General features: G+C 32.1%; 3 protein-coding genes and 1 long non-coding RNA gene across 11 annotated transcripts in view; 1 reads left to right on the forward strand and 3 right to left on the reverse strand.

The window, feature by feature from the left end:
• Positions 1–492: 492 nt before the first annotated feature.
• On the forward strand, positions 493–27,006 carry LOC139432630 (uncharacterized). The gene is made up of 3 exons (XR_011642370.1): positions 493–556; positions 25,980–26,293; positions 26,387–27,006. It is a non-coding gene; the product is annotated as an uncharacterized lncRNA (long non-coding RNA).
• LOC111428636 (integrin linked kinase) lies at positions 683–3,293 on the reverse strand. The gene is made up of 3 exons (XM_023064270.2): positions 2,360–3,293; positions 2,057–2,222; positions 683–2,005 (listed from the first exon to the last, which is right to left on the reverse strand). The coding sequence occupies exons 1-3, from the start codon at positions 2,446–2,448 to the stop codon at positions 914–916; spliced, it is 1,347 nt and encodes a 448-aa protein (XP_022920038.1). The 5' UTR covers positions 2,449–3,293; the 3' UTR covers positions 683–913.
• Positions 3,841–4,759, reverse strand: LOC111428637 (retinol-binding protein pinta-like; the record flags this gene model as incomplete). Its single annotated transcript, XM_071193899.1, has 2 exons — positions 3,841–4,625; positions 4,679–4,759. Coding segments are annotated over 2 exons (705 nt in total), but the record flags the coding sequence as incomplete, so codon positions are not given.
• The window catches only part of LOC111428634 (Serine/threonine-protein kinase tricornered), a 54,646-nt gene continuing 35,983 nt past the window's right edge, over positions 8,577–27,239 (reverse strand). For 3 of the 8 annotated variants that reach the window (XM_023064266.2, XM_023064261.2, XM_023064262.2), the window contains exons 2-6: positions 19,468–19,603; positions 15,225–15,865; positions 12,998–13,307; positions 9,894–10,081; positions 8,577–9,837 (exon numbers count right to left, since the gene is read on the reverse strand). In XM_023064266.2, coding sequence (XP_022920034.1) covers positions 9,722–9,837; positions 9,894–10,081; positions 12,998–13,307; positions 15,225–15,865; positions 19,468–19,592 — 1,380 coding nt within the window. In that variant the 5' untranslated portion in view covers positions 19,593–19,603 and the 3' untranslated portion in view covers positions 8,577–9,721. Of the gene's footprint in view, positions 9,838–9,893; positions 10,082–12,997; positions 13,308–15,224; positions 15,866–19,467; positions 19,604–20,314; positions 20,663–24,167; positions 24,324–25,546; positions 25,602–25,971; positions 25,993–27,239 lie in introns of those variants that run through there. The other 5 variants (XM_023064263.2, XM_023064264.2, XM_071201321.1 and 2 more) reach the window with 4 other exon arrangements.

The following is a 27,239-nucleotide window of genomic DNA, read 5'->3' on the forward strand; positions in this document are numbered from 1 at the left end:
TTACAATATGGTGTAATAAACACATATCACGTTAAATTAAACCAAATAATCTTCCTTAAAACACAACATAACCTCTCAACGCAAAATATTTAGAGGTTACTTAATTACAGATTCCTATAATAATAAAGCAGTTTTGTGAAAAACAATAGATGGCGCGAATAAGAATATCAATTTTATTTAGAAGATTTAGAACTAGAATTAATAACTACAAATAATTTTATCTGTTACGTTCCAAATTATTACACTTATCAACTTATTATTAACAATATTAGTATTTGATTTAATAAGTTCTATCTTAGCTGTTTTAATTTAGTTATATATGAACATAACCTTGTTTATTGTTTAGTTTTTTTTTATTTCTTTTTTACAGGTAAGTTCTAATAAACTAATTATTGTTATAATTAGCTATGTTAAATGAAATTGCATTATATAATTGCAATTAAATTCATTTTCCCAGTTTAGTTAATATAAACTTAATTTATTTTTCATTTTAGTTTTTTTATGGAGAAATGATACATTCCATTTATTGTTTAGGACTTGAAATTGGTGTTTAAAGGTAAGTTCTGATATATTTCTTAATTGATGTTCTTAGATTAATTCAAATAGGAAATATTCAGGCATTATTGGTTGCCTTAGTAACCTTGAGATACAACATAACCCCAAAAATTTTAAATCAATCAAATAAAACATTAAAAATATATTTATTCATATACATTACAGAATTAAAATTTTACATTATTAGATTTGTCATTATACAATCATCTATTAATCTATTAAAAAAAAAAAACGTTTTAATTGAAATTAAAGATTCAACAAAGATCATTATTAACATTAAAAGGCAGTTTTAAAAGGCACCGTTATAATAATTAATAAATAAGTGTGTTAATACTTAATTAAGTAGATGATTAGAAGGTTAACGTAGCATTTTCTCCAAAATTGGATTCACCATATCAAACGTAGGTCGCTTTCCTGGATCCTCATTCATACAAATTTTAATCAATTTAGCCAAATGAGATGAAATTCCCGGTTTCAAAGTAATCCTTAACCCTTCCAAAGCGATTTTCATACCAACCTCCATTGGAGATTGATCAGCAAATGGCACATCCCTCGTTGCAAGTTCCCAAAGCAACACAGCAAAACTCCACATATCAGAAGCTTGCCAATTTCGATCAGATATTTTCTTTTGTAACGCCTCAGGGGACATCCAAGCCGGGTAATAAACCCTACCACGCTCTTGAAACGAAAATTTCGCATCTGCCATGTTAATTCGTGCCGTTAAATCTTCATCGATCATTACATGACGACTGTTTAAGTAATATTCGGGAATTATTCTTTCTAAACTATGTAGAAATGCCATTCCTTTGGCGATATCAACTGCAAATTTTAAAGCTTTGGCTGTATCCACAACCAAACCACTGCTTTCGTGTAAAACACGAAATAACGACCCAATTTGCATATGTTGATTGATTACAATTAATTTTGGGGGCGAATTACAACAACCAATTACAGGCAAAATATTCGGATGCGAAAAAATACGTAATTTCGGAAATTCCTCGTTAAAATCGCGCGAAATTCTCGCCGTACAATTACGAACGTTTAAAATCTTCGCGACAACATCGTTCTTTTGCCAAATAGCTCGCCAAGATTCCCCGCTTGGCGTCGAAGCGATTTTCTCTAAAAATCGTAAATCTTTGAAATTAATCCCTTTAAAACGCGATAAAGTCGCATCTCGAGATCGTGTTTTCATGCCCAACCAACTTTGGTCTTTGAATTTAATTTTTTTCAAATCTTGACCGGCTTCTACAGCAATGTCATGAAGTAGTTTTGCTAAATTTCCTTTTGCCCTATCGAGAGGGGTATCTCCAAACTTATTTACTATTGAAACGATCGCTCCGTGATGAACCAAATCTTCAGCGATATCATTATAACCCCAAAAACAAGCGTAATGAAGTGGTGAGTTGCCGTGTTCGTTAGTGAAGTTAACATCTGCTTTTTGACGCAACAACTAAAAATAAGATTATTTAATTATTTATTTTTTTAGTGATTTGAAACGTACCATATTAATAATGTCTCTGTGTCCGTGAGCTGCTGCTAAATGTAAAGGGGTATCATCTCCTCTATTTGTAGCATTTACTCTAGCTCCTCGTAATAAAAGCATTTCGACGATTTTGTTACTGCCTTTTTTAGCTGCCCAATGTAATGGACTAAAACCATGGTCATCTCTGACAACAAATTAAATCAATTAGATTTTAGTTAATTAATTACAATTTAATACAAAGAATTAAAACGATTAGTTTTAATCTCCTTATAAGGAAGTGTTAAGTTTTCCTTTTAAACATAACCTCTCTTTTAGACTTACCCTTGATTCATGTCATGTTCTGTGTCGTCTAACCAAACCCTTACTTGCATAGCATTACCTTCTCGGCACCAATGAAATATATCTTCCATTTTAACGAAAAATATAAAACTTTAAAGTTGGAAGTTAAAAAAAAATGTAAGAAGTGATTCTTGGGCGTCAACCGTCAGGATGTGGTTTTTATGGTTTTAATTTAATTTTACCCGGAAATTTAACGAAATCTTTATCCTTTATAACGACAGATTCTTTTACACTTAATTATTACGCGTTATAAAAGTAAATTACAAAAATTATTTAATATTTTACAACTTTATTTTTATTTGTGACTTAATTTTTGACAGTTTGAATATCTACATTACCGACTTAAATTTGATGGTGAATGTAAACATAACCTAAAAAAGTTTTTTAATCTAATTTAAACCATTCTGAAGATTCTAAAATTCTCTCCGTACAATAATTGATGTGATCTTTTAATTCACCATTATTTCTTCCATACATCATAGGTAAAAGATTTTTAGAAACGATTTTGTGTAATGTTTCGTAACCTTAAAAGTGAAGTTGAATTCTTCCCTTTATTTTTTCACTCATAAATCGTTTAAAAATGTTTAATACGACGTTGATGTGTGTTGGGGCTGGTTGGGGCGTTAATAAATACGAGTTGTTTCGACGTATAGTGATAATTTTGCCATAGAAACATTCGTGTTTAACTGGTTGTTTTCAGTACAACTTTTAAATTCTTTAAGGTCCGGTATATTCATCTCCAAGTAAAGTGTCTGTTAGTGTTACTTCACAGAATAAGACTTACTTGTAAGAATAATTGTATATTCACCTCCTGGTAAAGTTAATCTCAAGACGGCTAAATTCGAATTATTTTAGTTCTAGGTCTTGTGTTAGTTCTAGTGATAGTGCTAGTATAAAACTAGAACTAACACTAGACCGAGAACTAGAAACATTCGGGTTTAGCCACACGTCTCTTAAGACGGCTAAACCTGAATGATTCTAGTTCTAGGTCTTGTGTTAGTTCTGATGATAGTGTAAAACTAGAACCAACATTAGACTGAGAACTATAAATATTAGGGTTTAGCAGCACGTCTCTCACGACGATAGTGCTAGTGTTTCAATAAAAATGTGCAACATAGTGATATTTTATACTAACTAGCTAACTTTTTCTAAATTAAATTTGCATCCTCATAAAAATGCTAATACAAATAAATCGTTGATTGTTGAGTATATTTTTGGGTGAATTTCTTTTAACCAATTTTTAATTCACCTTAAAGTAATTAATACGCATTCAACTTAATTTTTGACAGTTTGAATATCTACATTACCGACATAAATTTGATGGTGAATGTTTATGTTTACATTCACCATGAATGGGTGAATTACTTTTAACCAATTTTTCATTCATTTTAAGTAATTAATACGCTTTATAAAAGTAAATTGCGAAAATTAATTTGATATTTTACAACTTTATTTTTGACAGTATCTACATTACTGATAGCTACATTACCGACTTAAATTTGATGGCGAATATAAACATAACCTAAAAAAGTTTTTTAATCTAATTTTAACCATTCTGAAATTCTCTCTGTCCTATAATCGATGTGATCTTTTAATTGACCATTATTTCCTCCATACTCCATAGCTAAAACATCTTTAGAACCGATTTTGTGTAATGTTTTATAACCATAAAAATGAACTCGAATTTCGGCCTACAGTGATAATGTTGCCAGGTGAAGACTGCTTTTTTAATCATTAATGGTGGTAGTTGTTTAGCGTGCGATAAAAATATCCCTTTCATATCAAAAATTGCAATTATCCCATAGATTTGTAACATTTCATTTTGGTGTCCTAACAAGTCCAAGATCATCATTCCCGTTTTAAAAACATCGTCTTGTTTGTGTAGCTTAGGATTATGAGCTGCTGTTCGAATGATTACAACGTGTTGATTGTCGTGAAGTTTTCGAAGTGGTACGAAAACCCCAAGTTTAATTAATTCTAGTAAATTGGGTTGATTTGGATTTCGATTTGAAAACCATTCGGGAATTTCGGTACGCATTTTATTGTAGTTGTTGAGTTTGTGTTTGGTTTTATCTAAATTAAATTTGCATCCTCGTAAAAACGCTAATAAAAATAAATCGTCGGTTGTTGAGTGTATTTTTGGGTGAATTTCCTTTAACCAGTCTTTCATTAATTTAAGATAATCGTTTCGAACTTGTTCGGTTTCGTTTAAATTATTTTCTGCATACTTTTTGGTTGTTTCATCTAACTTAAAACAATACATTTTAGTTATTATTTCTAAATTTACCTTAATCAAAACACTTTTTCGTAAATAATTTCTGCTTTAATAACGTTTAGTAACAAAGCGTTTGTTGTTGAGTGTCTTATCAATTTACTTGATAATTATTTTAATTTTAACAAACTCGATCTGATTTAGTTCGATGTGGTTCTGAATCGTGCTATTTTCAAATATATTGAACTTTGTTCTGTTGATTAATAAGTGCTTTATTATGTGTAATTGATGGAGGTGTGATGCAAATAATTAAATAGAATTTTCTTCAAAACTTTACAGGGTGTCTCACGTAACTGGTTCGTTAGAACTTTTTCAGGTTTCACGATTCGTAGAGATTTGAAATTTTGGTAGCATGGGTTGTTCATTTAGAACTTTCGATCTAAAATATTTTCAAGGTCGCCGCCACTTCCGGTCTACCGGAAATAGACCATAACTTCGTTATTTTAAATGGAATGCTATAGTTTTTATTACACCTTTTAATTGTACGTAAAAAAATAGGGTGACTTTGATAAAAGTTATTGGTACCTAGCGTTTTTCGTTTTCGAGTTATTTTGGTTTTAAGCTTTTTTTGATAAATTTCAATATGCTCCTTTAAAACCCCATATCTCAGCCAACGTTCATTCAAAAAAGATCTACATTGGCACGATTACTCTTCAGATGTTGTCAAATAGACTGTCATTTGTTTTATCGGAGTATCTTATACAGGCTGGTCAAAAATTGAATTACTGTTTCTCCATATTCAATGCCGAGAAACTCGAAAATTTTAAATGGAACGTCCCATATTTTTTTAGCCTATCAGAAAGGGAATTTAATTCTCTACAAATTATCTATAAACATTCTTATACCTATTTATTGTAGTTTATCTCATATTGGGAAATTTATTAAAACATGCACGAAATACAAGTTTTTTTTTATTAGAAAGCTATGGAATTTTGAGAGTTTTTGGTCCATGTTTGTATTATTGTTGTCATTAGTTACATTTGAAGTCATTGAACATCATGGCAGATTATGCCAACGCCGATATATGAAATTTATTTTGTATTGATAGCGAATGTAATATCAGGAAAAACAGCGGAAGGATGTAAACAACGTATTAATTGTATCCAGGAAAGATAAAAACTTGGGAAGTGAAGACATAAAGAAGAAAGCAATAACTTGTATTGAAGAGAACATGAATAAGCTCCGATTGTCAAGACTGTGGAAGCTCAAAGGCCGAATTCTTATAGAAGACGGAAGTCAGGTAGATATCGATATTGTAAAACAAAAAATAGGCGAAATTCAGGAATTAGAAATCAGAAAGCCAAAAAAACTGAGACCAAGGCTTATTATATATAACATAAATCGGGAAATAACAGACGAGGAACTTATGAGATATATCTTCGAAAGACATTCAAAAAAATGAGTGCGTACCATTATTTAGAACCGGGAATAAGCAGAAAAATGTTTTCAATATGGCCGTAGAAGTAAGCGGAAGAGTTAGAAATATATTGCTCAATCAGGGTCGTATTTATATGGACTACTATTCGAAGAGGGTAGAAGACTTTTTGGAAGTTTCACGCTGTTATAATTGTCACACATTCGGACATATAGCCGAAAAATGTAAACTCACCAAAACATGTGGTCGCTCCTTTTATGAATGTTGCGACAAGGACAAACAAGCTATATGCTGCAACTGTAAAAGAAGAGGCTTGAATGCTGAATATGACACTAGAAGCAAGAGCTGTAATGAATACATAAAACCAGTAGAAGCCCTTATTGCAGCAATAGACTATGGATAGCAATTACAGAATATACCCGAAGTAATCACGGTAAAAGGTTCTATCGCTAAGTCTGCGACACTGTTAAACATAAACCTTCAGTCTATTACAGCGGCACGATTGCAGAACATTTCACCGGTCCACTAGAAAACATAGCAGATTAAAATCCAAAAAGGGTAACTCGAATTATTAAATTTAAACTAAGAAATTTAAAATTACTTTAAAATTTATTTGGTAATGTCATTTTTTCTTTTTCCAACCAGTAACAAGGAAATACTACAAATTGTCTACAATCTAAAAAGCAAAACGACACCAGATACTTTTGGCCTCTCCATAAAACTGCTAAAACTAATCATACCCTACATAGCTGACGTGATGTATTATGATCAACAATTCTTTTGCGGATGGAATATTCCCAAATCTTCTTAAAAATGTAAGAATCACGCCAGTTTATAAAGACAAAGGAAAATTGCAGACCAATATCAATTCTACCTACTATATCAACAATCTAGGAAGAGATCGTCTAAATAGTTATTTTGAATGTAGGAACATCTGGAATGGTAGCCATTACGGTTACAGAAAAGGGAAATCCACACTAACAGCTCACAAATGGTCACATATGATTGCATGCATATTCGAAGCTATTGATAAAAACAGGAAGGTAGAAGCTATTTTCTGTGATTTAAGCTGTTATTCATTTTTATGGAATTAGAGGTGTCTGTAATAAACTAATAGAAACATACCTGACAAACAGGAAACAATTAGTAGAATGGAAACAACAAAGTTCTACAGAAACTGTAATGAATATAGATGTCCCACAGGGCTCTATTCTTGGTCCGTTGCTCTATTTAATATACACCAACGATTTGCCAATAAACGTAAACGCCCCTGTCATACTTCAGTACGCCGATGATACATCGTTTCTTAATTATTGTGAGGAAGAGACACAACTAATCCAAAAGACGGAAGAAACTATGAAGAGCGCTAAATTGTGGTTCAACTGCAAAAGGGTAAAACTAAACGAAGACAAAACAGAAATATTAAGGTTCACGACCAAGATGGAGGGTGGCAACGGATGTATAAAATTCTTTGGTATTTTACTCGACCAGAAACTGACTTTTGAAAACCATGTACACCATCCGAATGCTTAGGAAAACTGCAACCTACGAAGCAGCGCATTGTGCTTACTTTTCGTTGTTTCATTTTGAGGCCATATATGGTATATTAATATGGCGATCTGAGTAAGGGTTCTTGGTGGTTACTTATTGGAGATCATGTATAAGGTTTATTAAGACAAAAGATCATTAAGTCACTAAAAAATGGAAACCTGGATTAAATGTCAGTTGTCAGTCAACGAATTATGGTATACAGGTGTGTCAAATGTCTGGAATATAGCCAATAACTTCGCCATTTGTGGTTTGAAAGAAAAATGTTTCAAATAAAAAATTCTTTATTAATAGACAACCTAAGCCTTGACGTCACAGAGATGGGCGAAGACTGACTTCAAACATTTTCGTTGCTAACTGTGTTGCTAACGGTAAATCACTATATGCAATTTTCCATTAGTGTTAAAATAAAATAAACTAAGTGATGACATTTCAAATGACATTTTTGGCGATTTATCTTAGCAACTGTGGTTAGCAACGAAATTGTTTGGAGTCAGTATAAGCTCCGCCCACCTCTGTGACATCAGACTTAGGCAGTCTATTGTGGCGCATTTTTTGCGAGATTTGCTTGTTTACATTGTTTTTGTTTCGTTGCTATGGCAACCAGCATTGTTATTTTAAATGAGATGCATATATTTTTTTGCTCATTTTGATATAATTCCCAACTCGAATGATTCTATCTAGGTTTTGTGTTAGTTCTAGTTTTAGTTCAATAACAATGTGCAACATAGTGAGTGATATTGTATACTAACTAGTTAACTTTTTCTAAATTAAATTTGCATCCTCATAAAAATGGTAATACAAATAAATCATTAAGTATATTAAGTAATTAATAAGCGTTGTACTTTTACAAGAAAGTAAATTGCGAAAATTAATTTGATATTTTCAACTTTATTTTTGACAGTTAAAATATCTACAATACCGGCTTAAATTTAATGTCAATTTGACACAAAATAGTTTGAGGTGTGATGTAAATAATTAAATAGAATTTTCTTCAAAGCGTATATATTTTAATAAACTTTATTTCTTTATTTCCATTTTTTACGTTATACACATTTTCATCTTTCTTCAAATTATGTACACAAGTCGTCCTCTTTTAACTACAAGAAACCAACTAACTATAAATACATACAAGATTTTTTATGTAATAAATAACAAAAAAAAATAATAACGTTAATTAATCTAACTAGTGTTTGCAGGTTATTTTATGTGTCTGTGTAGTAGTAGCAGAGAGCAACTTTAATTTTTAAAAGACCTACTTTAGCACTCCCTTTTCGACAAAAATACTTTTTTTAAATCTTTTCCTACGACACCATTTTTGCACATTTTTCGAGCGAAAGCTCCTCAAAAAAAAAATAATAATAAAAGGACAAGACAAATTTAAGGTTATATTTATTTATTTAAACTCTTGTGCCTCATGGACTATGCGAATTTATTTCGTTTTCTTTTTAACGATTATAAATACTTTGGTTTCGATTTTAATACTTTAATAAGAAAAATAGTTCTCTCAGTACAGATTGTCTTGTATGTTAAATCTTTTCTATTACTTTTAATTTTTTATTTTGGGTTGGGTTTGGATGGGATTGTTTCAAAACTTCAAGTATTTATAATCGAAGACAAAAAAAAACTGATGCTCAATTAATTAATTAATATTATGGTTCATAAAAATGATTTTTATTTATAAATGAAAAATAAAATAAAATTATATATCACAGTTGAAAAACCGCTAAAAGAAATAAAAAATAATAAACACTAAATCGCTGACAAAACTAAAAAAAGTTTCAAAGCTTTTTTTCATTTTTTTTTTTTTAAAGATTAATACCTAATTAAAATACGACCGTTATTATTTTTTTACTAAGAGAGTCAAACACTTTTTTAACTGCTTCACTTCTCACAGCTCCTCAAAAATTTACAATTAAAAAAATCAATATTTATAATAATTCGTAATAATAATTTCTAAAGAGGAAAAAACGTAAATTATCTTTTCAGACCTATTATACAAGCCCTAAATTATCTATTAGAACACTTTCTTTCTCCAAAAAAAAAATAGCGGGCAAATAAACAAATAAAACAATCAGCTACACAACACGTTCTTCCTTTCTATCCTTTTCTCTTCACCTTTTTTCTTGACAAATACTTTCAATTTGCATTATTTTTTTGTCGGTGTTCCCCTTTGAGTTAACCCTTCAAACCTTTTAAATGTATAATTAATGAAGACCCAGTCTTTGTACGTTACATCACCTTCTTGTGTCATTGGGGCTGAAGCTACAAAAAAAAAAAAGAATTAATTACAACGCTTAAAACAAATCTAATTAACATACGAATTTCTAATTTAACATCGGGGAAATCATCGAAATTAGACGTATCATCGATTGATCGTACTTCTACTGGTATAGCAGCAGGTCGTTCTCTAATATGCTCCCAATCAACTCCTCGAAAGAACGGAATTAATTTTAATTCATCTATTCCTTTTTGAGAACCCAATCGACGTTCAGCTTCACAACAAAACCTTTAAAACAAATTTTTTTTATTAATTTTAAGTGTTAAATTAATTTTTGTAGTTCGCGGCGGTAATGGAAGCTACAGTACTCAAACGGGTGCTGTAATGAGACTCCTTACAGCATCCGATTCTGTAATGAGATTTTAGTAACATTTTATGGAACCAGTTCAAGTTGGTGACATTGGGTCATTAATTTTTCTAGTTGTCAATGTGACAATTTTTGTCTATGGATGTTTAAACACGTTCTTAGCATCGAATACAAGGTCCACAATGATGAGGACATTGACTCTGAGCAATTTCTCTTATTTTGGGAGGTGTACATCAAACATTTTTTTCAGGTGAATATATTTTGTGTGTTGACAGTTTCTAATTGTCAATTCAAAGTTTCTATTTTCAAGTGTTCCGGTGTTACCAACTGCTAAATACCTATTTCCCTACATTGCCAAAATTTACTTTATTTTTGTTAAAAAAAAGTATAAAAACGCGAATTACAAAAAATAGCATAAAAAACACGTTTCATAAGACTTAAAGCACTCATTCATTAAAAAATTCGTGGCTTCGTCACTCGTTTTTCAACTTGAATTCGTGCATTTCAAGCGTGTCTTACGAAACTTGTTTTTTAATATACTATTTTGTATTTCGCGACGGTAATGAAAGTTATTACAGTACTTAAACGGGTGCTGTAATGAGACTCCTTACAGCATCTGATGTATAGCAGCGGTCGGCAATGCTGTGACCGCGGGGATTTTCTCATGTGCCCTCCACAAAAACACATGTTACGTGTTTTTGTGGAGGGCACATGAGCCTGTCATTTCTTGGAATAAGCCTACGCAGCCTGCCGGGCCGCATTTTTATCGTCAGTTTTAGCTGCATACTTGTCAAAAAATATCAAGAGTAAAAGACCAAGGACTTACAATTTTAATAAAGAGTGGGAAGAACAGTTACTTTTTATTGAGTTTAACGGAAAAAGTATTTATTTATTATGCAACGCCAGTGTAGCAGTGCCTAAAAAAAGTAACATTGAAAGACACTTCAATACCCTGCATGTGCCATGTAACAGTAGTTTTCCCCCAAATACTGAAATCCGGAAGAAACGTGTCGGCGAATTGAAGACAAATCTAACAAAACAATAAAGTGTTTTCACCAGACCAGTTCAAATTTCGAAAAGTGCTACTATTGCATCTTTGAAGGTTTCTCATTTATTGGCTAAGAAGAAAAAGCCTTTTGTAGACGGGGAAATAATAAAGGAAGCCTTCTTAACAGCTGCTGATTCTGCTAGCAAAAAGTGATATTGTCCGTGAAAGTGATATTAAAAAGTGCAAGTTTTTTTCTCTTCAACTCGACGAGTCTACCGACATTTCCAACACTGCACAGCTATGTGTTATTATTAAAATGGTATTTCATGATTTTACCACAAAGTTTCGTTGCACTTTGTATGGCAAATGATGTTTCCTCAATTCGCTCATTTCCACTGCATCATCCACCAAGAGGCGTTATGTGCCAAAAATATTCGTTTTGAACACGTCGTAAACACATTGTCGTAAAGATAATCAACTCTATTAGGGCTGCGGCAATGGAACACCGTTTGTTTCGGCAGCTTTTGCAAGATGAAGATGCTGAGTACGCGGACTTGATATTGCATACAGAAGTTCGATGGCTGAGCAGAGGCAAAGTACTTGTACGCTTTCTCAGTTTGATAAACGAAATCAAACAGTTCTTATCAACGAGAAACGAAGATTATCCACAGTTGAGTGATCCCTCATGGTTTGCAGATTTGGGGTTTCTCACTGATATAACAATAAAACTTAATGAACTGAACCTGAAAATGCAAGGAAAAAATCGTCATGTTGCAAAAATGGTTGGATACATTCAAAGCCAAATTGACACTATGGAAATCCCATTTACTGAGACATTCAATTTCACACTTCCCAAACTTAAAGAAAATGTTCGATCACATGAATGTATGTGAAAAAGATATTGATACCAGTTCGTTTGCCCCACCATTTTATACACTTTTGGAGGAATTTAAGAATCTTGAACCTATCTTGGAGTTCATTATTAATCCATTCGCAGAAGGTGATGTTTCAGAGAAGATCAAAAACTATTTTGACATAGAAAATTACGATGAATTAGAGCTGGAAATAATAACCATGAAGAACGACTTGAGCCTGAAATCGTACATGAGGGACGAAAACTTTTGGAATATTGTTGATGGAAATAAATATCCCATTTTAAGAGCATTATCTCTTCAGATACACGGGTATAGTGCTTCAACGTACGCATGCGAATCCATATTTTCAACAATGAAGCACTTGAAATCAAAATATAGAAGCAGAATGACAAATATCAATTTGGACCATTGTTTGAGGACAGGTACATCGAATTATGAGCCAGATTTCAACAAGCTGTCGGAAGAAATGTAATGTCAAGGATCACACTAATTGTTGAAATAACTAGCAACTGCTACTGACTTATGTATTATCTATGCCTCATGTAGGTGCCTAACAAATATCTTTTTTATCCTTGTCTAACATTTTATTTGCGTCAACCATTCATGTGCCCTTCAGGAGTAAATTATTTTAGAATGAACCCTTAGGCTGGATAAGGTTGCCGACCGCTGCTGTATAGTGTAGTTCGTTTTTAGTGCCCCAAGTATAGTTCGTGCTATAAGAAATAATCTCGGCCGACTTCGAAGACGTCGGCCGCCCCAAGTATTGTTCGTGATAGAAAAGACAATCTCGGCCGACTTCGAAGACGTCGGCCGCTCTTATTACTAAAAACACTTTATAGCGAATTACAAAAAATTGCATTCATTAAAACACTTGTGTTCGCCACTCGTTTTTGAACTTTTTGAACTTGAATTCGTGCATTTCAAGCGTGTCTTACGAAACTAGTTTTGAAATATAGTATTGTTTTAATTCTCACCTAATAATAGTGTCTTTGGCCTCTTCAGAGATCGGTACTTCAGCGGGAAAAACGAGCGTTTCCCTCCAATTCATTACTTTCCGATACGTGTCTTGAGGATTTTCCGAACAAAAAGGTGGATATCCGATTAACATTTCGTACATTATGACCCCCAACGACCACCAATCGCAAGCCGGGCCATAACCCGTTTGTAAAAACACTTCCGGTGCTATATAATCGGGCGTTCCAACTGTACTATAAGCTAATGCTCTTCGATTTTTCTTCCAACTTTCCGCCCTTCGCTTACTATCCATTGGACTTGATGTTATAACTACAAAAAAATTGTTAAAAAAGAATTAGTAAACGTAAAAATAAAATAGGGTTGGTAACAATGTCGGTAAAACAGATAGCAAACAAAAATTTGACAGTTATAAAATACGATATTATCGGTGCAAATAAGTTTGAGGTTATAAAAAAAAATACGGAAAATGAAGATGGAAATGTTTCTTGGAAGTCAAGTTTTTGCTGGAAAGAGTTGCTATTTGGATTCGAGAGCAAATGTTGATATAACCTCAAATAAATTGATAAAAAATATGATATAAACGTAAGTAGAAACTTTTGTGTTAATTTATTAGATTATTAGTTAAAAAGGGTGTTAGCATGGCCCAATTAATAAACGACATGTACAAATTAGAAGCTAAAGATGTTGTGAATTTGACACATAACTAAAAAGGATCTTAAGATGATTCGATAGAGCAGAAAGTTTTGGGTTTTTAAGGTGGTTACTTATTGGAAATCATGTATAAGGTTTATTAAGACGAACGATCATTAAGTCTTTACAAAAAAATTATTAAAAAAGAATTAGTAAACGTAAAAATAAAATAGGGTTGGTAACAATGTCGGTAAAACAGATAGCAACAAATTTTGACAGTTACAAAATACGATATTATCGGTGCAACAAGTTTAAGGTTATAAAAAAAATATGGATAAAGAAAATGAAGATAGAAATGTTTCAATGCATATAATGTTTCTTGGAAGTCAAGTTTTTGATGGAAAGGGTTTGGTTTCGAGAGCAAATGTTGATATAACCTCAAATAAATTGATAAAAAATATAATATAAACTTAGAAGCTTTTGTGGATTGAAAAAGTGATTTGTAATGATAATACAGTAATATTTATTATCTTATTAGTACAAAGGGTGTTACCATGGCCCAATTAATAAACGACATGTATAAATTAGAAGCTAAAGATGTTGTGATTAACATAGACATAGAAAACAAATTTCTGAGTAAGGGTTCTTGGTAGTTACTTATTGGAGAGCATGTATAAGGTTTATTAAGACGAAAAATCATTAATTCACTAAAAGATGGAAACCTGGATTAAATGTCAGTTGTCAGTTAACGAATTATGGTATACAGGGTGTGTCAAATGGAATATACATAGTCAATAACTTCGCCATTTGTGGTTTTAAAGAAAAAAGTTTCAAATAAAAAATTCTAAATATTTGCTTGTTTACATTGTTTTTGTTTCGTTGCTATGGCAACCAGCATTGTTATTTTAAATGAGATGCATATGTTTTTTTTTGCACATTTTGATAGAGGATAAATTCCGCGAAACATATTATTGCGGATGAACATATCAAATTATATGGTTGTATAAGAAAAAAAAACAAGAAAGTTAAAACAATTAATAATAAAGAATTAAAACCACAAATGGCGAAGTTATTGGCTATATTCCTTGACACATCCTATATAAGTACTTAGTCGAACTCAACAAAACATTAAAAGATTATTCACTACTTCCTGCCTTAAAAAATTACTTTAAATATCAAGATAACGTTTTATGTCACATAGGTACTTAATAGCTGTTATATTGGTACCTTCCATCAACTAATAGTTGGCAAGGAATTTTCCTCGTTCATAAATGTCATTTTAAACGTCAAAATGAGATATTTATCAATTTATTAACCTTTCAATACACGCTACGTAAATGTTTGTATCTAAATGAATTCGATATTGTTTTCAGGTGAATGCATTTTGTGTTTTGACAATTTCTAATTGTCAATTCAAATTGCTATTTTCAAGTGTTACGGTGTTACCAACTGCTACATACCTATTTCCCTACATTGTCAAAATGTATTTTATTTTTGTGTTAGTTAATATTAGTTGTTCCCCAAATATCTGAGTTTATGATTCAAATTGGTTAAAATAGAATAAATAGTTATAAAGAATAATAAAAAAATACTTACTGAAATCGGACGGTTTAGCTTGACTCAAATCTCTATAAAAATCAGTTCTATGTGATTTCTTCAACCCCGTACACAACCCAAAATCGCTCAATTTCAAATGACCCTTAGCGTCCAACAATAAATTATCCGGTTTAATGTCCCTATGTATAAAACCGAGTTTGTGTATCGAATCGATCGCCAAAGCCGTTTCGACTATATAAAACTGAGTGCATTCCTCCGAGAGAGTGTCTTTTTTCATTAAAAGCGTCATCATATCGCCGCCCGGCAGGAATTCCATGATCAAATACAAGTTGATCGGATCTTGAAAACTGTAGAACATTTTCACCACCCATTGATGGTCCGCTTCGACGAGGATGTCCCGTTCGGCCCGGACGTGAGCCACTTGTTCTTTTTCGAGCATATCGGCTTTCCGGAGGATCTTCATCGCGTACACGTGGCCGGTGTCTTTTTTTTGGACCAGACGGACTTCGCCGAAAGCTCCTCTACCTATCACTTTTAACGGTTCGAAATCTTCGACGCCAAGACGAGATCGTTTTAAACGAAGAAATTCCGTTTCTTTTTGCGCATGCTGTTGACGCTTTTCGTTTTTTTGTTCTTCTGAAAGACTTTCATCTTTTAAGGATTCTTCTAATTTTGCTAATCTATACAAAAAATATTAGAATTAACAAACATAATTGAAACAATATTTGTGCAGGCTACGATAAAGTTTGTTGTTATCATTTCTACATAATATACATAAATTTGTATTTCACGCAAGTAAAATTTTAATAATACCTGATTTTCACGGTTGCCGCGAATTACCTGTAATTCTGAGGAAACCTATTTATATGGAGTAGGGTGAGCAAATAGATAGATATTAACACCAAGAATGAATGTCTTGAAAATGTTGAGAGTTACTGAAGCAGCAAAGAAAATAATGGCTTTCCAAAAGTATTTACAAAATAAAACAATACAGAAGAATGAAAATAGTTAGACAGGCAAAGCAGAAAATATGAAACGACTTTGGTAAGAAGTTGGAAGAACAATTAAAAACGATTTTCACTGCTATTAAAAATTTTAGAAAGGGCAGGAAGATTACATCGAAGACCATAAAGAGTAATGAAATGGAAACTACATTTTGAAGAACTGTTTCAATCATATCACGTAATGCAAGGATAAGAAACAGAAGGAGCTGAAGACTATAAAATTTGTAATTGATGCAATAAGAAGACTAAAATTGGAAAGGGCAATGAGAAGTCCTTGGAGTCACGAAGTTAGATAAAATCCGCAATGATTCCATCAAAGGTCAATTGAATATTAGACCTGTAATATAAATAGTGGGGCTATTTATAAAGAAAGCATGTCAAGAAAGTATGCCAAAGTAGAACACCATGGAAAAAGATAGAGAAGGACCAACGATGTCCTGGTACAATATGTTAAGAGAGGGCGATAACAGAACTGACGCGCCAGACTCTGGCAATGGATAGAAGATGTTGGAAAGAATTTATTATGTTATGTATTTATTGAAAAACTGATTTTTTTTAACATTCCTCAAATCATTCTTATTTCGCGTCCTCCTTCTACTCGTCTTATTTCTATAATATTTAGATCTAAATTCCACATCGACAAGAAATCAATTTCGGTTTTCCTCGTTTTCTTGTTCCGACCAGTTTATTCAACACTATTTTTCTTGTAGGTTTATTTCTTCAGTCTCAACTCAAGTCCTACCCATCTTAAGCCATTTAGATCATTTTCGAAAATAGTTTGCAGCGTTCTCATTTCAAAAACTTCGAGTGATTCTTCATCTCGTTTGATGAGTGCTCATGTTTCCAATCAATATGTCAATACTGGTCGTACTATCATTTTGAACAATTTGCATTTTGTCTGCCTAAACAGTTTTCGAGACCTAAACAATGAGGACATGGATAGGATGCACCTATTTGCCATGAATATTGTTTTTATTATTTCTTTGGTTGTGTCATTTTGGCAGTTCCACTACTTCCATTGATTCAACCGTCAATGTTTATATTTCCAAGTCAAAGAGTTCATTATAACCTAAGTTTACTAAAACCGGTGATACATATCGCACCTTTAGAAATAAAGCGGCACAACCCAAAAATTGAATATTTTTAGTTTTAATCATAAAATTCCATAAAAAGGCGCCCTCTTCTATCAATTGCCGCTTGTTTTCCTAGAAACACTATTTGAATTGTTTCACTTTAGTGTTAAAGGTGCGATATCTGAAAGTATTGAATTGCGAAGAGTTAACCTCTCATAAGATTGATGACACTCCCAAATCTGTGCATCGTCGTACGATTCGATTTTGGGGGATTCCCCGTGCTTTTCATCTGAAAGTACAATTATAAGCGAAAGTTCATTATATTCGGAAAAAATTAACATTTCCGTTATAGAACTTATTTATTGCCTTTTGCAATGATTCACAAAACGCGGAAATTCACTATAAACTTGTTCTTTATAAATCGACATATTATGGCGTATCTCATACTTAATGGAGCATTCTTTAGATTGAATAATGCTTCTTGTAATTATCGTTGCGTTCTTCTCTAGATCACTACACTATAGTCTGCGTACGTCATTATTTGTACACTTCTTGTATAGATAGCCCCTTTTAGGTTCAGCTATGACTCTCGCATAACCTTCTGAAAGACAAGGTTAAATAGTTTGCAAGACAAGACATGCTTGGAATCCCAAATTCTAAAATTGCTTTTTGGATTTTGGACCTTTTTTGGAATCCACAATGATATAATGGCAGTCTACATCAAATTCATGTCTTCTCAAGTATCTGTCTGATAGACGAAATCTGAGTCTCTTCTGATAAGGTCATAGTATGTTTTCCATATGAAGTATCAAACGTTTGTTAAGTATTATCAGCAATTAATCCTTAATAGTTAGCGTAGTCGTATACATTTTACTTTTTGTATATTGAGGAAGATGTTTTATGTGTGTGGTAACAATGCGATTGTATTGTTCTCCATGCGATGTACCACGTTAGACACCTTGAAAGTGACCTCCGTTATTATTACAGCAGTTTGTTAAAAACATACGTTTCAAGATCAAGGTAAGTTGAAAGTTGACATCATAATTTTGCTTCTAATTGTGCCAGCAACTTATTCTACTCCTGTCTGTTCCAAAATTCCAAATTTCGGACGTTTTGTGTCGTCACACTTTTTTAGACTACTCTACAAGTCTGCGTTTGAAAGAAATTCCTAACTTAATTGGTATACGAGCTATGGATGCCTGACGCACTGTTGCAGAACCCTGTATAATTCCAGTGTTTCAATATTCTGGTATTATGTGTTCCTACCGTGCTTGTGTCAACACTCTGTGGAAGTGTATTGTGAATGTGTAGCTGCTGTGTTTAAAAAGTTCCTACAGTAAGCTGTCAGATCCTGGAGATTTAATATATGCTGAAAATTGAAGGGTTTCTCTCACTTCTTCAATTGAAGTAGTCCCGCCATTTTCTCAGCATGTCAGTTCTCTTAGTAATTAGTGTTCCATTAGCGTCCTTAATTTTCTTCATTTTTGTGGTTAAAAGATTTTCGTTTTATATTAACGCTTCCATCTCTTTAAAGTCTCTATTATATTGTGTTTCTTTAGCTGCTTCTCCTTCCTCGTTCTGTTTTTGTATTCTTCAATGTTAGATCTAGTTCTTCACCTTATCCTTTTAAAGTAGGCTCTGTTGTTTTTCTTCGTCGCTCTCTTGCATTCTTCTTTGAACCAATCATTTTGCTGTTTTCTTGGATTTTGGCTCTGCATCTAATACCTAATTTCTCCTTTTTTTTTATTTAAATCTATCATAATTTTCCGGGTACAATGGTGGTTTATCTTCTCATTATTAGCTTCGGTATATTAGAAAATAATAATTCTAAACTATTAACACAAACATATTACATCAACCTTATTTTGAAATCATCGTCGAAAGATGTGGTGCTTCCCTGAAATATAAAGTGATAAGAGCAAAAAACTGTGAAGTCTAAAGTTTTGAAATTTAGATGTATCACATAGAAATGATTTCTACCTCAAATTGATTATATGCGATTATTTCTTGTATCTTTGTGCGACGAGTTAATTTATTAATTATGAGATGTTTAAAGCAGTTTGTTTGTTATAACCTCAAAAACGGTTCAAACAAGTAACGGGCACAAAATGAAAAAACAAGGGGCACAAAATGAAAAAACAAGGGGCACAAAATGAAAAAGCAAACACTTCCTGAAAAAGATTGAATTAAAAAAAAATGATTTACCTTTGTTTACGTTCAACGTGCTGCGCTATTAAATTCGAATAATAGTTTTCTAAAGTGACTTTAGCTTTGGTTGCTTTGTCCAGGGTGTGGACACTGAAACGGATCGTATTCTCCGTAGCGGCCATGTCCAAGACCCCTAAAAAAATAAAGGAAACTTTGTTAAAGAAATAAAAATTCTTTCTTGGAAAAGTTTATCTTATGATCTTGTCGATCCGATCGAATCGGTGTGGTTCCACGGCACCGGTCCCAATTTAGCGAGCCAGCTATTTTCGCTATATAATCACCGGCTCGTAGCTCGTAGCCGAGTGTGGAATACTCAAAATAGCCGCGTGATATAATTGGTGTGTGTGTGTGTTGTGAAAATGGTATTATATCGACATATAATTACATTGTAGACGAGATATTGATCGAATAAATTCCCAATCAAAATTCAAATCATAATCAAAAAAATTAAATTAATTTTTTTTAAGTTGGCATTCTGAAATTTGACAATACAAACAAAAATTGAGGTTATCTTTTGGATTATAATTTGAATTTATAATAAAAAAAACATTTTTATACAAGATTAGGTACTTTGTACGCTAATGAAGTCATAGTAGTGTCTTTACAGATTATCCTAAGTCTCATGTTTGAAACGTTTTAAATATTTGTAAGTTATAAAAAAATTAATCAATTATGTAACAACCACTTCTTCAACTAAATAACTATACCAATTGATTTAAATTGAACTTTATGCGCAAACCAAAACGTAACGGATCAGCTGACATTGACGTTATTAAACAAGCAATTTAACTGTTTTTGAAGTCACTTAAAAATAGACTTATTTTAATTTAAACCGTATTCTAACCTTTTCGATTTTATATCCTATAATTAAGAACGTAACAATAACTACACTTTCAACTCATCGCACATAAAACTCTGTAGGTGGTACGTTATCGATTAACAAACAACACTAACGCTACGGGATATCTAATCAAAATAAATAATATTCGAAAAAGAAACGAGGAAACCGCCGATACAAGCAAGTAATAATAAAAATAAACTTTGCTGATTCGAGTGAACTTTATGTAATTTAACCCGTTGCTAAATTGGCATTGAAACGTACTCGTAAAATGAGGTTAGTTTTATCGATACAAGTACACGTAGTAATAATAATAAAAAAGGATATTGTCGATATGAACGTTTCAAAGTTGACGGTCGAAGTACAACTGCGTGGTTCTTTACCTGATTCTGTCAGGACCGGCGCAGTGGCGCCACCATACACATACACACAAGATTACGGTCACGGATACCGTCAGCTGAGCGCTCTTCAAGGCCGTACGAATGTGTGTACGGTATTATATCTATAGATACTTCTATTAAATACATTCTATATTATTACATAAGTTAATACATAATGTTATAAATCTTATTACTTTGGAAAAAATTTGACATTTAACTGTCATTTGGAAATTTTTTTTAGGTTAGAGTTAGAAACATTTTAAAATAATTAACATTACCAACTTAAATTTGGTAACCAATTAATTAAAATGTTGATTTTATTGACAATTTTATGATTTTTTTCTATTTTTCCTCTCTTATTCCCATCTTTAAGTAGTTTAAATTCATCATATCGTATGTTCTATGGCGGTGCTTGGTCAACGGAGAAAAGTAGTGATGATTATATGGTTTCAAGTACAACAAGATAGTTATGATATGGAAGTGACAGCTTAAGCTTCCAATGTGCCAAGTTGTCATATATGTCAAAGTGATAAGTTAAATAGTCAAAACGAAAAGTTATGTATTCGAATTATGTTAAGTTGGTAAGTTGTGACGTTGAATGACAAGTTGGAATGTCAAATGACAAGATAATATGTTGAAGTGATAGCTTAATGTCAATATGACATGTTATGAAGTGGAAGTAATAGCTTAATACCAAATTAAAGAAACAAAAAGTCAAAATTATAAAGTGATAAGGTAAAAGTCAAAATAACAAATATGTCAAGCTAATAAGTTCTGATGACGAATTAACCATTTAATGCAAAAAATAAAGAGATGAAATGTCAAAATGAGAAGTTAAAATGACAGCTTAATGTCAGGATAATAAGTTATGATGTGGAAGTGATAATTTAATACCAAATTAAAGAAACAAAAAGTCAAAATGATAATTAATAGGTAAAGTGACATGGTAAGAGTCAAAATAACAATTTATGCATACCAAATATGCCAAGCTAATAAGTTCTGATGACGAATTAACCATTTAATGCAAAAATAAAGAGATGAAATGTCAAAATGAGAAGTTAAAATGACAGCTTAATGTTAAGATAACAAATTATGATGTGGATGATGATAGTGATAAAATAAGGACATAAAAGAAAGAGTATAAAAGAAAAGTCAACTTAATAGGTTGTGATGTCGAATTAACTGTTTAATGCAAAAATAATAAAGTAAAGTCAAAATCACAAGATTAAATGTAAAAATGACAATTTAATGTCAAGATTTTTGACATTTTGACAAGTTAAATATAAAAAAGACGCTTAATGTCAAGATGACAAGTTATGAAATTTACACGACAGCTTAAAACTCGATATACCGTGACCATGACAAGTTCAAATGCCAAAGTAACAAGTTTAAAAGTTATAATCACATGTTACGTATTCAATGTAAGTCGAGCGAGTAAGTTGTGATATCAAATTAATTGTTTAATGCCAAATTGACAAGATGGTATGTCAAAATAAGAAGGTAAAATGTTAAAATGACAAATTAATGTCAAGATAAAATGTTAAAATGACAGCTTAATGTGAAATGACAAAGTTACTATGTCAAAGTCACAAGGTAAAAACTCAAAATGATAACTATTTAATGCCAAGATGTCAAAATGAGAAGTTGAATAGTCAAAACAGCAAAGATAAGATAGTTTAATATTAAGATGACAAGCTATGATAGCAAAATAACTAGATAAAATGTCAAGATTACAAGTTCAAATATTAAAGAGACAAGTTTAAAAGTCAAAATGACATGTTACGCATTCATTGTGTAGCTATTTGTTGTGACTTGGAATTAACTATTTACTGCTCAAAATGTGAATATGATAAGTTGAAATGTCAGAATGACAAGTTCAACTATTAAAGAGATATGTTTAAAAGCCAAAATGACATGTTGAGCATTCAAAATATGTGTAGCTATTTGTTGTGATGTGGAATTAACTATTTAATGCCCAAAATATCAATGTGACAAGTGGAAATGTCATAATAACAATTAAACCTGTCAAAAATCGAGCTCCTTAAGATAACTTAGAGGCAGAAACGAAAAAGGAGAGACAAATGATTAAAATAATAGTGGACATCAAAACAGAACACAAAAGATATCGAAATTGACAATATATAGCAATTAAATCATAACACCACTTTACGCCTAAAAATAACGACTATAGGAAAGATAAAAAAATCGAAAATGGAAACAAACTAGGTATCTAAAAACCTAGCTTACTGCGCATCATGTACAGAATTCAGGAAACAGGCTAAGAAGAACAAATTTACATCGTAACATTAAAAGATTTACAAAAAGTAATGGCATCGTAGTGATGGACAAAGTATGGGTAAAAGATGCTGCGAAAGGTCTACGACGAAAACTCATAGCAAAAACGGGATTACCGAGGTTCAGCCCAGAACTTTTAGAGTTTTGCATTGTCTTACTTAAACTGTAAAGAGAGATTTAACATTATGAGGGAGCAGCCATGAAATTACCATTATCATCTGTCATCGCTAACTTCTATATGGAGTTTTCATCTGATACTTTTTTTTTATCTGCAAGCACAGCAAACAAAGCTAGAAGGTTTCGTAAGCCATGTAAACATCCAACATTCAATGATGAAGTTCATCATAGACGAAAAAAAGGATAATCTGCTACCATTTGTTGAAGTATTAGTAACCAAGACTACCTCAAACACGGAGTATCTTCACCCACAATACAACATGTTCATAATGTGCTTGCTTTTCCAAAGAGTTATGAGATTATGATACGGAGAAAATTTGAAGAATGAAGAACGACTTCTAAAGGACATCCTCCAGAAAAGTGGTTATATATTGATTGTATATGTCTTTACCTTTGTTTCAAATGTAACGGAACGGATAGCCAGGAGACTAAAAAAGGGTGACATCGTGGTGAGACATGGTACAGCCAGCGAACTACGGAACGCATCGCCGATAGCATAGAATACATTTACTGCGCAAAAAGGGGAACGGTGTCCACAAACTGTTGTCCAAGTGTGGGAAATAATATATAGGGCAAACTGGACTGAACTTCGAATGTCGTATTAAGAATACTAAAGGGACATCAGATTAGGAAAAACCCAGCTGAAGATATTAAATATGAATTGAAAGTTAAAATTAATGCAACACAAAATCGGTCCCAACTCATGCGGCATATTTATCAGGAACAATGCTATCCCTATACGCTTTGTTTATCCAAATCCAAAACACGCACCTACATCGTTCTAGAAATCTACAAATCGAAATATTGATTCTGGAAATTGGCACTGCTCTAGTTGTAAACAACATACCAGTAAAATTCCTCTCAGTCCAATCTGCATGTATCTTTAATCCATATACTATATATAGAGGTTAATATTTTACTGTTAATATAGTGTAATTTATAAAACTCTTTAGGTTGTATTAAAGCCTAAATTAAAAGATTTTTAATTTACAATAAAAAATAAATACCCATCTTATGGTCACAAATCATTTTAACTTCAACTTTATCCGCTAATAACGATGGAAGGCAACACACCAACAGCACCATCTTAAACGAAATAACGAACCGATCGGCACTAAATAAATTTTTATGTCGTCGCTAACATTCATTCGAAAGACGTATTACGGTTGTTTTTAACCGTAGAGGTTAATTGAACGTAGGTGTCATTCGTTTACGGTTTTAATTGACTCGATCGAGATATTGCTCGCTTGCATTTAGTTCAACTTGAAAGTTTTAAAAGTAATCTCTTTGTTTCTTTCGACAAATTCGTCGCACTGTCTTCTTCAATAAACGACCTGAAAACTCCCACACACGCGAGGATCCCTACTTTTCGACGACAAACGGTAACACTTACATAGTCCATTGTTGACAATGTTACTTACACACGCCGTTGACAGTTATGTAACCTACAAAAGCTCTTTGGATTCGAATTGAGTTCCCAAGTGAGCGAATGAACGGTTCAAGGCACATAAGTTGAAGACTACTTGCAATATCGGTGACCATCTGTTCTGTTTCTTTAATTCTCAGAATTCTTTTAGTGTTCTTTTTTTAAAGTTTTAATATACTTGGGCTAAATAAAATCATATTCGATCAGATTTCAAAACTTAAGAAATTTATAAAGCGGATGTTGACGAGCGGAAGTAATGTTATCTCGGTGGTTTTCTATGATAACATTATCGTGTTTACTTCTTTCGATAAATTAACGTAATTCTTAATAAGCACTCAATGAATTAAGGAAAAACTAAAAACTGATTTGAACCTTTTGAATGATGAAACGTCAAATGTCAAAATGATTTTAAAACTTAATATAACAAAATTCCCTGTTGTTGTTGCCAACTGTCATTAATACCTGTCAATTTGACAGGTTATTTTTGTAATAACATTTTCTATTAGAATTAACGTAATTCTCAGATTTATTATATTATTGTTTGCTGGTTATAATACTCGGATGTTCTTATCCATTCATTTACGATATAGTTCATGGAATCTATGTCAGGAACGTCTTTATAAACGATGTTGAGCGTGACGTTCAAAGCGACTTTCTCTCGCCGCTAAGAAATCTTTTCATTGTTTAAATCTTTTTTTAGTTATAACGAACATTCTTTCCAAGAAATTATTTAAAAAAAAATTTCGATAAAAAGAATTAACTTTTTCTGGCGTAAAAATCTTTAACGCTGCGGAAACTACCGTTGCGACGCCATAAATCTGCAATGCGTCACAGAACTGTTACACCTAATAGTTGTTTTACGATTTACAATTAATATTCTACCATGCACTTACTTCCTAACTTTACTTTTATTGTTAAATAAAAATAAAGACGATTTTTTTTTTGTTAAAAATTAATTACCGTATTGTTGGTGTATATCGTCGAGTTCCATCGAGTTGTCTTGAAACGCACTCACCTGAAAACAAAGAAGAAAATTCGTTAATAAATAATTCAGTTTTAAAAATTTAATTAATAAAATTTTGTGATTTTTTTTTGGAATTATAAATCAAAAATTTAATAATGAGATGGAAATCCTAAATTCTATCTGTAGTACGAAAAGGGTCAGGATCACTAGGTCAGTGCATCAGCGTTCCGTTAGTCTTGACCTAGATTTCAGCATAGAGAGCGAGAGAGAGAGGTGGTGAGAAAGGAATCGATTTGATGCTGCTATACACTTTACTCCAGTTTTGAAATAAATTTATGACCTTTTTTATTAACACTTTATTCGTTGAATTTTTTTTTAGGTTAGAATCGTAATGTAAAAGCTAAAACGATATATCTCTTACCATTTTAGCCCCATCATCGAAAATATATATTGGAAAAAGCTGTATGAAGTTCCGAATCAGAATCTTCGAGCTTTATGATATATATGGAGGAAGTATTACCCATATGAATGTGCCAGGCTTTCAAGCAACGTGATTTATACAATTGCTGCATATCTCTGCTGTACAATTTAACAAAGTAAGCCACTCGTTATTGACTCGATTTTTGTCTCGAAAAGCAAGAAACTTCAAATGTCAAAGTGACATATTTGATTTTAAAACTTGGTGTAACTAAATTCCCTGTTATAATTGCCAACTGTCACCAACTTAAAATTTGACAGTAAATGTAAGTATCTGTCAATATAAAATTTTGATTATTCATTATGAGTTTAATATCTTCTATTGATAACGTTATGCTATAATGTATGGTTTTTTGTAGGTTGTATGAAGAGAAATTGGAGGAGTTTTTGAACAGAACCTGACGATATAATTGTTTGGAAGAAATGTGAAAAAGAAGTGTGGACTTAGAACTGTGAACGACCAATTTACTACTTAGATAAGACATGGAATTTAAAATGCTATATAAATTTAGCATTATAAACATTAAATAAACACGACTGTCAAATTATAATTTGAAAAACTCGCTCTGCCATCTAAGAATCAATAGTCGAAGTATTGTGCTATCGGTATTATATACCGATAAAGATATTCGCTTTTGTACAAACTGTTTTTGTCAGTAGGATTGCTATCGGTGAAATAAGAGTCGGTTGGTAGTATTTTTTAACCATATCTAGTAATTTGTGCCATGGGTTGGTAACGCTAATGTCTTTCTTTGAAATTTGAACTATCATTTTGATAATAATTACAATTGTTTAAAACATTTTTTCACGACACACAACCGACACAACGTATGTATAGGATATTATAGGTTAACCTATGCAGTAACCATACAAAGCTTTTATATAAAGTTCTTCGTAACCATATACAGGTGATTTATTAGCTCACCATCCAACTTTGACATATGATAGCTAATCCAATTGCCAAAAAAAAATGTTAATGAACATATTATGTCCATTATTATGTAATTATTTCAATTATTTACGAAATTATAACACTTTAAAGTTTTCTGCAGCGAATTTATTAATAGTAAGGTTTAATTATTACGATACAAGAAGAAACTCAAAATGTACGCTTTCGTCTTTCACGTTTAAAATGCTCGACAATCAGTACGAGAATATCAAGGAAGATTTCCACAGTCATTTGCAATATTATTCAGTTTTTAGCGATTCTTT

Source organism: Onthophagus taurus, chromosome 1 (genome assembly GCF_036711975.1).
Source record: "Onthophagus taurus isolate NC chromosome 1, IU_Otau_3.0, whole genome shotgun sequence".
Lineage (NCBI taxonomy): Eukaryota > Metazoa > Arthropoda > Insecta > Coleoptera > Scarabaeidae > Onthophagus > Onthophagus taurus.

Coding starts and splice junctions, on each gene's coding strand:
- LOC111428636 (XM_023064270.2), bottom strand. CDS start 2,448: ATGGAAGATATATTTCATTGGTGCCGAGAAGGTAATGCTATGCAAGTA. Junction 2,223..2,359: donor GAACATGACATGAATCAAGG/GTAAGTCTAAAA, acceptor ATTTGTTGTCAG/AGATGACCATGGTTTTAGTC. Junction 2,006..2,056: donor ACAGAGACATTATTAATATG/GTACGTTTCAAA, acceptor TCTTATTTTTAG/TTGTTGCGTCAAAAAGCAGA.